Below are 12,826 nucleotides of genomic sequence, written 5' to 3'. Positions count from 1 at the left end.
CCCCGCCCGCCCCTGCGGGGCAGGCTACCTCTCGCTTCTAGTCCTCGGGTTATCCAGCCCATCCCCCACACTGGCGCGGCCCTAACCAGTCTCTGGATCCAAGCTGGTGCCCCCGACTACTGTCACCATACTGGATACCCTAGCCTCTGCTTCCCAGATTCTTGAGTCCCCAAATCTTCAGACTTCCCCTCAGGTCCTATACCTACCCTCGAATTACCACACTAATCAGATCGCTCTTCTCCAGTCCTGGCTCCTTCCCAGCACCTGTCCCCCCACCAGTTTCCACCTGCTCCTTAGACACCCCCTAGCTCCCTCTCTTTCCCATCTCAATCCTTCTCATCCCTGAGATTCCACAGCCTTTCTCTTTTGGTCTTTATTTTGGTGGGTGAGAAAGTGGGGTGGTCACACAAGGGGCAAGGAGTTCCATCAGATAAAGGGCAATGGAAGGAAATATAATCATACTCCCACCTCGTTCCTGATCTGGTTTCCCCCCTCTCCTCCCCCTTGCCCTTCCTAGTTCATTTTGCCCCAGCTTCAGGGAGCTGTTCCCCTTCATGTGTGGTGTTGGAGGGCAGGTGGGAGGGGACTGTTTGATGGACCTCTCCAGGACTACTAGGCCAACATCCCAAGGAAGGGGCTTAAAGTGAGATGGGCTTGGGAGATGCTGGCTTGCACCCCTCCAGACCTCCCCAGGGAGCCCTCATCTAGGTCACCGGGGCCTCCTGACCTTGGCCTGGAGCAGCACTTCAGTGGCTCACATTCCATTTATGCAGGGATTGGGCCCAGGAGCCCTCACCTTCAGCCTGGTGTCTCCTGAGTTCCTGGAGGAGAGGGTGGCAAGAACCCACCTGACTCCATTGCTGCCCTCTTCTCCATCCCCCACCCACACTCCTAGTTGGTATTTGTGGCCTTAATCCTGGGGGAGGTGATGGTACAAGAGCTAAAGTTCTCACCCTGGAGGAGGGACCCAGGTAGGGTAGGGACCATTCTTAGGGGATGGATGTTGGGATGATCAATCTACAAGAAATCCTCAGGGTCCTCATCCTGGGTCCTCAGCCCCTCTGGGGAGTGGGCTGGGGTGATGAAGTAGAGCATGGGCAGAACCAGGAGACTGTTATCTCCCCTTTCCATCCCACTCCTCTCTCCCTACTGTTCTCATCTGACTTAAATTTCCTAACCCAGATTGGATTTCTGTTTAGGCTGCATTCCCATTCCCCACCCAGCATACGAGGAAACCCAGGGGTTAGGATAACCCTAGAGAAGAGTTGAGGGTCTCCAAATAGGAAGGACTGAGGCCTAGAGACTGGGAGCTTAGAGCAACAATCTGTCTTCCTTTCCTGATTAAAACCTGTCTCCAACTTGGTCTGTCTTTCTTTCTGCTGAATACATAATACATTCACTCAGATAAACACACAGCTGAAGATTATACAACCTGACCATTCGTGGTGTCAGCAAAGCCCCCAACGCAGAAATGTTGATACATAAGTGATGTACACACAGTACGTGACACTCGTTCACACTCCTCCCATGCACAGATTGATCGCAGCCTGCCTAACACACACAGACACACCCATTCTCCTGTTTGCCTTTTCCGTGGATGTGACTGGGGTTTCCAAAGCTGACAGGGAGGTACAAACTGATCCCTGGGAGGACTGGTTTCCAGCCAAACTTAAGCCAAAAAATTGACACTTGTCAGTCGTACCAGTTATCTGAACTTGGCCATGACTTCTGCCTCCTGCACTATCAAAATGGCAGAGTGAATGAAGCCACCTCCATTTCACAGGGATGTTAAAGCTCCTTTCCTGACACAAATCCTAACCTGCCAATGAGACTGCTGGGGAGAGGCAAAGGAATGTCATGATGTCTGGGCTGTCCAGACTCACCACTTAACCCCGTGCTTCATGTTTCGTCTCTCACCAGTGTCTCACTGGGGACTCTAAATCTAGGAACACAGCCAGGCTCAGCTGAAGAGTTAAGGACTCCCAAGTCCCCAGCAACTCCTTCCTTCCTTTCTTTCTTTCTTCCTTTCTTCCTTTCTTCCGTTCTTCCTTCCTTTCTTTCTCTCTCCTTTCCTTCCTTCCTTCCTTCTTTCTTTTCTTTCTGAGACACAGTCTCTGATGCCCAGGCTGAAGTACAGTGGCATCATCCTAACTCACAGCAACCTCAAATCTTGGGTTTAAGTGATCCTCCTGCCTCAGCCTCCCCACTAGCTAGAACTACAGGCACTAGCCACCATACCCATTTAATTTTTTCTATTTTTGAAGGAGAGTGGATCTTGCTTATGCTCAAGCTGGTCTCAAACTTCTGAGCTCAAGAAATCCTCCCACCTCAGCTTCCCAGAGTCCTAGGATTATAGGCATGAACCACCATGCCCAGCTGCAACTATTTTTTCTTTAGCCCTCCACTTGAAAGATAAAGTCATAGCCCTACTTCAGTCTCATTCTTATGTGAGGTTCCAGCCATCACCCAATCCTCAGCCATAATCTCTCCTTTCCCTAGCTGCTTAGGGGCCAGAAGGAAGGAGGACTGTTGAGGGAGACAGTTTTCATGCCTCATGGCCTCTGGCTTCATCTCCTGATAGCAGAAGGCTTCAGAGAAACTCCCATCTTCTCTCCTCCTCATGTGAACTCTTGGCAGGAGACTGCAAGGACATCTGCTGACCCAGGGTGGGGGCAGAGATGGTTCCTAATCCCGCCCAGCCCCATAGCCCTGCCCCAGAAGCCCTGCTGATCAGGGAGAGGGTTCAGAAGATCCCTGGGCTGCTTCAGCCAGCCAGCTGTTTAGGTCCCTGCACTTATTTCCCTTTATTCCCTAGAGCTACCTACTCTCTCTTGAGTTCTTTTACTCCTTCTAGAAGTTGCTGCCTTAAGGAGGTATTGCGAGTGAGTGTATTAGGATGAACTAGAGCCCAGATGGGAAGCTGGAAACATCTGTCACCTGGGACCAGAGGCTGGGCTTGGCAGATAGTGATACCCCAGAGAGGGGGCCAAGAGTTGAAAGCCTTCAGCTAAGGCCCTAGGGGTCCTTTGGGACTTCATGTCAAGGAACCTCTGGTAGCCTAGCTATAGGAGGTAGAGCAAGGTAATAGAGTTGGATCTTCATGGTATGATAGACCAAGGCAGGAGTCCAGGTTCAAGTTCTAGCTCTGCTATTAACTCCTGGTGTGACTTGAGGTGAGCTACTTCTACTTTCTGTAAAATGGGAGCATTGGGCTAGTTGACCCTTCCAGTGCTATGAAGATTGGGCTGGGGGCTCTGCACCTGTGGCTCAAGTGGCTAAGGCGCCAGCCACATATACCTAAGGTGGCAGGTTCAAATCCAGCCTGGCCCGCCAAAACAACAATGACAGCTGCAACCAAAAAAGAGCCAGGTATTGTGGCGGGCGCCTGTGGTCCCAGCTGCTTGGGAGGCTGAGGCAGGAGACTCACTTGAGCCCAGGAGTTGGAGGTTGCTGTGAGCTGTGATGTCACAGCACTCTACCCAGGGGGATAGCTTGAGGCTCTGTCTCAAAACAAAAAAAGAAAAAAAAAGATTGGGCTGGGAAGGCGGTGCCTGTGGCTCAGTAGGTAGGGCGCTGGCCCCATATACCAAGGGTGGCAGGTTCAAACCCAGCCCCGGCCAAACTGCAACAAAAAATAGCCAGGCATTGTGGCAGGCACCTGTGGTCCCAGCTACTCGGGAGGCTGAGGCAAGAGAATTGCCTAAGCCCGGGAGTTGGAGGTTGCTGTGAGCTGTGTGATGCCATATAACTCTACTGAGGGCGACAAAAAAAACAAAAACAAAAAAGAAGATTGGCCTGGGAGACAATTGGACTGAGGCTTAGAGCCCCCAGGCATGTCAAGGAATAGAAGGAGGATCTGGGAACCTTGGTTCATCCCAGATGCTGCCAGTGGGGGGATGATGGACATGAGCTTGTGCTGGGGTTCCCAGCTCACCCCAGCCTGCCTCCACAGATGGACCCTGTACAGAAGGCTGTGCTCTCCCACACTTTTGGGGGGCCCTTGCTCAAGACCAAGCGTCCCATCATTTCCTGTAATGTCTGTCAGATCCGCTTCAATTCTCAGGTAAGAAGCCCCACTGCTCATTCACCTAATGGGTGGGGCAGGGACTGCAGGGCACCTTGAGAGAAGTAAAGTCTGGGAGCTCTGGGAGAGGGGCAGAGATTGAAAGGATTTTAGGAGAACAGTAGGGACAGGGGATACTGCAGGAAGAGCAGAGGTTGGTAGGGAAGGAACTTAAAAGGGAAAAGAGGTTGCTGAGTATTTCAAGGTGAAGTAGATTGGTCTTCTAAGACAGACCCCTCCCTCCCTTGGGACTGGGGCATCCCTTGGCTCAGAGCGTTTTGGAACATAGGTAGCCATCAGTGTCTTGAATTGAAGCGTAGCCTCTGTCCCATTGGTCTTCAGCCACTGGGCTGTGTTAGGTGGACTGGTTCCCCCATAGAGCTTCTGTCCTCTTTGGCCTCTGCTAAACTCCTCCACCAGGCCATACACTTCCCTCTAATCTGACTTTCTCCTCTCTCTACCCCTTTCTACTCTCCTCCCTCCCAAATCACGTATGAGGTCTGGCCTCTACTCCCCTCCCATGGAGAGAAGCCACCTAAAACCCAAAAACCTAGAGGTCTGGCCTTTAAGATTTCCTCTTCGTGAGGCTCCACTGAGACTTTTATATAGGTATAGAGGGGACTTTGTGGGGTCCAGGCTCTGAGAACTTTTAGAGAAAAACAGCAACGCCTCAAGAGCCTCATTCTGCTGAGTAGGGAAAAATACAAGCATTTTCTGTTTCTCTAGCTGGTACACACACATGCGCACACACACTGCATGCTGCGCTCTGCTCATCACTACCCTACCCTTAGTTGTCAATGTTCTTTTCTTGCCTATCCATACTTTTTATATCAACCCCTATCCATGTGCCTCCAGCCCAGAAGGTGCACATGGGAATGGAGCCACAGGTGGGGAAGCATTTTGCTTTTCCCTTTAGCTTGGACCCAGGCATCCTTTTTACCAACCCTGGCTCTCCTCACTGGTTGAAGTGGAAGACTGGAGGCAGGGAGCCAACAGCAGATAGCCCTGCCCTCTTTTCATCCTCCCTTTCCCTCCCCCATCAAGTGGCTCTGTTTTGACAGCTGTCTCTGCCGCTGTCTCTGTCCCCAGAGCTGGGCTTGAGGCCAGGGTCCTCCAGGGTATCTACATGGGCTTCAGGAAAAATGAGACCCAGGAGCCAGTAGTCAGAATAGAGCCCAGAGACCAAGCAGTAGAGATCCTGAGGGTGAAAGCAGCAAAGGCTGGATCCCAGGGTCGGGGAACTGAGAGGAGTCCCTAGGATCTAAGAGGATGCTGACTGGATAGCGAGGGCTTACCCAGTTTAGAATCCTTCCATAGGGTTGGGATTCCACTCCCTCCACCCTAGGACTAGGTGGGGGCCTGAGTCAGCAGCCAGGCCTGGGTGCGGTGGTGGGGTGGAGTTTGAAGTAGGTGGGGATCTAGGTTCCCAGAGACTCAAGCTCCAGCAGCTAGTCTGAGCCCCAGGAATAATGAGTACATATTGGCGTGGAGCTTTACCTCTCACTGGTGTAGGAAAAGACTCCTTACAACCTGCTAAGACCACCCCGGGGCCTGAAGGAGCTCTGTGGGGAAGTCAGTCAGATGAAACGTGATCTCAGATTCCATTTTCTTCCTCCATTCCCAAAGAGCCAAGCCGAGGCGCACTACAAGGGAAACCGTCATGCCCGGAGAGTCAAGGGCATCGAGGCCGCCAAGACCCGAGGCAGGGAGCCTAGTGTCCGGGAACCTGGAGACCCAGCTCCCCCTGGCAGCAGCCCCCAAAATGGGGATGGTGTAACACCCCGTCCAGGTGTGTGTGAATCCCCTACGTTCTTCAACTGACCTCTGTCTTCTCTGTTCTTTCCCCATTCCCCAGAATTCTCCGGTTTCCATCTCTCTTCCTCAGTCCCTACCCCCACCCCATCCCCCACTCAAGGTGAGTCCTAGAGCCAAGCACCATGATGTAAAATTTCCATCCGGTCACCCCTACCCCCTGCCACAGCTCCTCTGTACAGAGTCCCCACTGTCTGTCCTCCCCACCCAGTGACTCAGAGGGGCTAGGGTGAGGCCACCTGGCAAACCTCCCCAAGAAAAAGGGAACCATCAAATCAGAAAGAGAGGCCTCTTCATCTTGGGAAGAGGGGTAGGGGAAGGAATCAGGCTATCTAAGTCCTGCTCTACTGAGACTCCCCTCAGGGAAAACTGAGAGTCTGAGAAAGCGAGGCAACTCCCTGGATGTTCTTGGGTAGAACTTCTAACCTCTCTGGACAGTTTTCTTTTCTGGAAAATAGGGGGTGAGACTTTAAGATCTTTGAGGTCTTTCCCAGGTTTACAAAAAGCAACTCTGAGATTCATTTTCCCTCATGGCTGGTAGCCATCTTCAACCATACTTCCAGCCAAGAAACTGGAAAGAGGGAATATTGAGACAGGAAGATATCAGCCACCCCCATCCTGGGATTACCACATCACATGTCAATCGTGGCCAACTTCAGAGAGACCTAACATCCCCATTTTTCTCCTTGTCCTTGCTTATCCTTCCTGCCCCACCCTAAGAGGAATGAGAAACAAGCACATGAACCACCAGATTGGGAACCAGGCCCCCATTCTCACCATGTTTACAGACAGACACAGAGAACCACCCTCAGGGAGGCACAGACAAAGTGGGTGGGCAGGCGGGCAGGTAGGGGACCTGGGTTCTTTTGTTGTTGTTGTTCTTAAACAGACTCTCACTCTGTAACCCTACGTAGTGTTATGGTATCATCATAGTTCACAGCAACCTCAGTCTCTTGGGCCCAAGAGATCGTCTTGCCTCAGCCTCCCAAGTAGCTAGGATTACAGGCCTGTGCCACCATACCAGGCTACTTTTTCTATTTTTAGTAGAAACAGGGTCTCTCTCTTGCTCAGGCTGGTCTCCAATCCTGAGCTTGAGCAGTCCACTACCCTTGGCCTACCAGGATGTAGGGATTACAGGCATGAGCCAAGGTGCTGGGCCGGGAGCTGAGTTCTGATTGTACTCTGGCTATATCTCAGCCTCATTATCTTAAGTTAGTTTGTTAATATCTTCATAAAATGGGGATGATGATGATGGTGATAACTAACATTTCTTGAATAACATTGTTGTAAGTGCTTTACATGTATTATTGTACCTCATTTAGTTCCTACAACACTTCTCTAAGGATATAGGGCAGGACAACTCTACCTGTCCTGCTTTCATAAACCATGAAGTCCTATCTAGCCTGGGATGTGGATTTGCTATCTGGATTGGGATGGAAGTGGAAGATTTCAGAAATTAGTAGAAGAAATGAGGGGTAGGGTCATAGGATGGAAAAGCAAATGGACACCTGCAAGGGTCAGGAGTTCCCCTCCCACAAGCTCCCCACCCCCACCACCAGCCTCCCCATGACCCGGAAACTGGATCAGCTGCTGGAGCTAGAATGGGAGCACTAGAGTTTCCCCTGTACACAGGCCAGAACCCAGCACTGAGGCCTGGGGCCTGTGCATCTTTAATTGAGCCATGAATTATAGAACAACCTGTATCCCTGTTTCTTCCCTCTCTAGTTCTGCTGTTTCTGTTTCCCTTTGCCATGTCTGTGTCTCTGTCTAGCAACCTTTCCTCACCCTGCCTCTGCCCCTTTCTAAGGCTCTTTGGTGTGCCTCCTGGGGGCTAGGCAGGACACTGAGAAGGGGCTGTCCTGGCAGGAAGCCCAAACTGGCTAGCAGGCCATTGAGTGGTGAATCCTTGTGCCATTGCCTCCCCCAAGGGTGGGCTGGCTTCCAGCTTTACCCTGAAGGTAGGCAGATAGGGCTGGACCCCTTGGCCATTCCCAGCTTAGAGGGAATGAGCCAGGCTCTGGAGTCTCACACCCAGGCTGCGGCTGCTGGACCACATCTGGCTCTGGCCCAGGGCATGAGAACATGCATGTTGTCACAGGGTGGGGACTCCTGGGCCCTTGCCCTCCAGGAAACGGGGGTGGGACTCTTCTACATAAAGAGTCTTCTCCAGCAGCCATCTGGGGTGACCCCCATGTTTCTCCCCCAACAACAGTTTCCATGGAGAATGGACTGGGTCCAGCCCCAGGATCCCCAGAGAAACAGCCTGGCTCCCCATCCCCTCCCAGTGTTCCAGAGACTGGTCAGGGTGTAACCAAGGGTGAAGGGGGAACTCCTGCCCCAGCTTCCCTGCCTGGGGGTAGCAAGGAAGAAGAGGAGAAAGCCAAGAGGCTGCTCTACTGTGCATTGTGCAAGGTGGCTGTGAACTCCCTGTCTCAGCTCGAGGCACATAACAAAGGTATGTATTCCCATGTCCCACTCACACCCTCCTGTCTTCAGCCCACCCTGGCTCCCTGCCCAAGGCTTCTAGCATTTCTAAAACCTCTGAGACCTACCAGCCTACCTCCTTCCCCAGTCATCTCCACCATTCCTTAGCTCTCAGCTCCCCTGCACCTTACCTCTTTGACTCTCCTCTAACCTACCTTGTGTTTGGGAGGGCCTCAAGGGCCTTGGACCTCAAGACCCCAAACTTATATCTCTCCTCCTTCCCCCCCTCAACTTTGTACCTGTGAAGGTAGGTATTTAAATCCTAGCAGGCCTGGAGAATGTATTCCTCCACCCCTTACCTCCTGCCCTTTGTGGGCTCCAGGTACTAAGCACAAGACAATTCTGGAGGCCCGAAGTGGGCTGGGGCCCATCAAAGCTTACCCTCGGCTGGGGCCTCCCACCCCCGGGGAACCAGAGGCTCCTGCCCAGGACCGAACTTTCCACTGTGAGATCTGCAATGTCAAGGTCAACTCGGAGGTCCAACTGAAACAGGTGAGTCTAAGGCCCTTCCCAGGAATTCTGGAGAGTTCCACCTGCTGAGGGGGGAAGGAGAATAACAGCTTGGGTAAGGGCCCTTCTTCAGGGTCTTCCCCCATGTCGCCAAAGGAGGCGAGGCCAAGTGCTTTAGCGTGATTATGGCACTGTGGCCTTGCCCCCTTGCCGCGGTTCTTTTTCTGGAGTTTACAGCCCACAACCTACTCTCCCATAGCACATCTCCAGCCGGCGGCACCGAGATGGCGTGGCCGGGAAGCCCAACCCACTACTAAGCCGTCACAAGAAGTCTAGGGGAGCTGGGGAGCTGACGGTGAGACCTGGACGCTGGGGAATTTCGGCAATGGGAGGACAAGGGTGGAGAGCAGAGAGGGGCACTAGTCTGGCCCCAGGGAGAAGTGGGTTTTGCCGACAGCAGGCAAAGCTGTCTCCCCCACCTCTCCCCGCACAGGGCACGCTGACTTTCTCCAAGGAACTTCCCAAGTCCCTAGCCGGCGGCCTGCTCCCCAGCCCCCTGGCGGTGGCTGCGGTGATGGCAGCGGCAGCAGGCTCCCCGCTGTCCCTGCGCCCAGCTCCAGCCGCACCTCTTCTCCAGGGACCGCCGATCACCCACCCCCTGCTCCACCCGGCCCCTGGACCCATCCGAACAGCGCACGGACCCATCCTCTTCTCCCCCTACTGACCTCCATCCTGAATCCCTCCCATTCAACTCCCCACCTCCAGCCGGGACCCAGGCCTCCGGGCTCCCAGCCCGCCCCTCCTCCTGGCACTCCCTGAATGATCTCTCCTTCCCCCCCACCCCGAGGTACGGGGTTCCAGAAAAGGGGAGGGTTAGCGGGGGAGGGGGGCTTCAGAAGGGGGGGAACACCCCAGATCTCAGGGAACCCCGCCCCCCTGCCTTTCTCTCTCCCCTAGAAAAGGGGGGGCCGTCTCACCCCCGAGCCCCCTTGGAGACACCCCCCCTCCCAAAAGCCATGTCCATCCATCCCTTCCCCCCAAACCTAGCACAAAATGGGGTTCACAAGCCATGGTCGGGGTCCGGGGGCAGAAATGGATTTTCTTGGCAATAAGCGGACTCGGAACTCCGGCCCCCTACCCCAAACTGAAGCGCTTCCGTGAACACCCCCGTCCTCCGCAGGGGGAGGGGAGCAGGTGGGATCCTGGGTCCCTCATAAGCACTTTGGTTTTACCGCCTGCAACCTCACTGTGCCCGCCCCGCATCACGCTCCAGTCCCAGGTCTAGCCCGGCCCATTGCCGGGGCAGCACTTGAGGGCATCTCTGGCACTTGGGTGGGACCAAGGAGATGCCCCCATAGACCTTTCCCTCGCCTTCTTTCCTAGTCCGGGTTCCATTCTTTTCACCAGCACCCATCGCCCAAGGGGTACCGAGGGGGGCAAGGGGTGTCCAGTCCAAGCCCACCCCCGCCTCGCCTTCCGCAAAACTGTGAGCAAAAAGCAATAGAAGCCTCGTCCCCGCCCCCCCACACACACTTCCCGCAGGATTCGCCGATTCTGTAGCCTCCCCATCCCAGCTCCTAGACCTCATGGCTGTCCCCTCCTCCTCCCTCCACTGCACAATTCGGGTAGGGGCGTAACACCCCCCCCCCAATAGTTTCCGTATCGTCAGCCCTCCAGCCTACCGGGGAGGGGACCAGCCCCCACTGGCCTTCCCCTTCCCATCAACTCTTTCTGCTTGACAATGTAGCAACCCCGGCCCCCTACCCACGTCCTCCCCTTTTTCCTCTCCCTGACAATAAAGTCTGAATTCGTTCTGCCCTCCGCTCCTCAGACTCAGACTGTTTTTGCCCGCCGTTTTGGCAGCAATTCGATCGAGAGATGTATCTGTATGGTGAGGGGAACCAGCACACACAGAAAAAGGAACGAGGAGGAGGGGGACGGGAAAACAGGGTGGGAGGAAGCAAGATACAAGGCTTGTGCAAAGCGAGCCGAGGCTCCCCATCCCACCCAGCCCCACTTCCGCCCAGCTTGTGTAAACTTGGCCTAGGGAATCATTTCGAGTCTCAGTCTAGAACTGCAGTTGCGGCTGTTGAGAATTTGCCTCAACTCCACCAGGCGGCGCCAACGACGCAGAAAAGAAGCATCTCCTAAACTAAGCCGCTTTTGAGAAGTGCCTCCGTCCTAGGGAGACAGGTCTAGACTCAATCTCAAACAAAGGAATTTGTGGTCATGGTGGGCAGGGATTGGGGATCTGAGAGCTAGGCTTTGGTTAGCCCCATATAAATAGTGACCTTGAGTCAGTCTTCGCCTTCTATAGACCTCAGTATCGCCATTTGCAGAATGAGCAGGTTTGAACCTTTTAAAGGTTCATTGAGACCTCATGTATCCATCTAAAGAACTGGTGCTGTGTCATTTACAGATGCCCTAGAACACCTCATCCAATCCCCTAAATGGTCTGTGGGACACAGGAACACACTGCTCAGCTTCCTCTCCCGTGGTGTAGGGAGGGGTTTCCTCATTATCCCCAGAATTTAATTCAACCACACACTTCCAAGAGCAGACAGTAATCCCTTGACTCCTTCTCTCTAGCCTTGCTGAGTGGCAGGAACGTCAAACCATGCTCAGATGGGCTGAGGGGTGTGTGTGTGTGCAGTGGCTCACACCTGTAATCCTAGCATTTTGGTAGGCCAAAGCAGGCAAATTGCCTGAGCTCAGGAGTTTGAGATCAGCCTGAGCCAGAGTGAGACCCCATCTCTAAAAATGGCCGGGTGCGTGGCTGTGCCTATAGTCCCAGCTACTTGGGAGGCTGAGGCAAGAGACTCGCTTAAGCCCAGGAGTCTGAGGTTGCTGTGAGCTGTGACGCCATGGCACTCTACCAAGAGTGATGAAGTGAGACTCTGTCTCAAAAAAAAAAAAAAAGCTCAGACCAAACCCCAGCATCTATGTGAGGTACTCTGGCTTGCTCGCATTTTCTTTGCTCACTTCCCTCTCTCTGCCCACTTCCCAGTCTTTCAGAAGAAAGGAGAAGGGAAGGTGGGACGACAACTGTTAAAGAGGAAGGAGAGGGGAATAGGGGCCTCCTAGGTCTGTCACTGTGAGGTTGGGGGTGGAGGTTCACCGTGGGTTCAGAAATGGAACCCAACAAGGAGTTTTGCAGTTGTTATTTTTCAGGTAATCCAACTCAAAAGGGTAAGGGGTGAGAGTGGCCCTATAGAAGAGTGGGTGGAGAAAACAGAAGCTTGGGTCACATGTTAGGAGGGAGCTAGGGGCTGGAAGAAATTGGGGTTAGAGAGGTTGGGATGCTAACATAGCCCACAGATCCCTCACACCTGCTGGCATAAAACTGAATTCATTATTTACCCTTTTCCCTAAGCTTACTCCTCCCCCACTTATTCCCTATCTTATTGATTAAGAACACCATCATCCATCTGGAAAACAGGAAATCATTCCAGTTCCTCCGTCTTCCTAACTTCATCCAATGAACCACTAAATAAGTCCTCTTCGACCTCTTAAAAGCCTGTGAATTCTGATCACCATTTTCCATTCCTAGCACTGCTGCCCTAACCAGGGCTGCCTACATAATTTGTAGGGCCCAGTGCAAAATGAAAATCCAGGGTCCCTTATTGAAAAAGTATCAAGAATTTCAAGACAGTGACTGAAGAATGTTAAACCACATGGTAGACCCTTCTAAGTGTGGGGCCCTGTGTTATTACATTGGTGGTCTGGCCCTAACACAGACCCTTTCCTCTCTTGTCTAAACTAGTGCCTCTTTACTGGTCTAACTCCCAGGCTGCACACTTTTACTCCTTACTCACAGCTGTCTGAGTGCAAATCTCCCTTCTCCGTAGCATAAAACCTCAGTTCTTTTTTTTTTTTTTGAGACAGAGCCTCAAGCTGTCCCCCTGGGTAGAGTGTCGTGGCATCTCAGCTCACAGCAACCTCCAACTCCTGGGCTCAAGCGAATCTCTTGCCTCCGCCTCCCAAGTAGCTGGGACCACAGGCGCCCGCCACAACGCC

General features: G+C 53.2%; 1 protein-coding gene across 4 annotated transcripts in view; it reads left to right on the top strand.

Annotated features, from left to right (window-relative positions):
* Positions 1-10,633, top strand: part of ZNF385A (zinc finger protein 385A) — a 25,394-nt gene extending 14,761 nt beyond the window's left edge. For 2 of the 4 annotated variants that reach the window (XM_003790460.3, XM_003790461.2), the window contains 6 exons: positions 3,953-4,063; positions 5,690-5,852; positions 8,088-8,330; positions 8,682-8,851; positions 9,069-9,164; positions 9,303-10,633. In XM_003790460.3, the coding sequence (XP_003790508.1) occupies positions 3,953-4,063; positions 5,690-5,852; positions 8,088-8,330; positions 8,682-8,851; positions 9,069-9,164; positions 9,303-9,533 (1,014 nt within the window). In that variant the 3' untranslated portion in view covers positions 9,534-10,633. Of the gene's footprint in view, positions 1-3,929; positions 4,064-5,689; positions 5,853-8,087; positions 8,331-8,681; positions 8,852-9,068; positions 9,165-9,302 lie in introns of all 4 variants that reach the window. The other 2 variants (XM_023513555.1, XM_003790462.2) reach the window with 2 other exon arrangements.
* Positions 10,634-12,826: the final 2,193 nt, after the last annotated feature.

Source organism: Otolemur garnettii, unplaced genomic scaffold (genome assembly GCF_000181295.1).
Source record: "Otolemur garnettii isolate 467f Iridium unplaced genomic scaffold, OtoGar3 scaffold00043, whole genome shotgun sequence".
NCBI classification, from domain to species: domain Eukaryota; kingdom Metazoa; phylum Chordata; class Mammalia; order Primates; family Galagidae; genus Otolemur; species Otolemur garnettii.
This window is presented reverse-complemented; position numbering and strand designations above follow the sequence as displayed.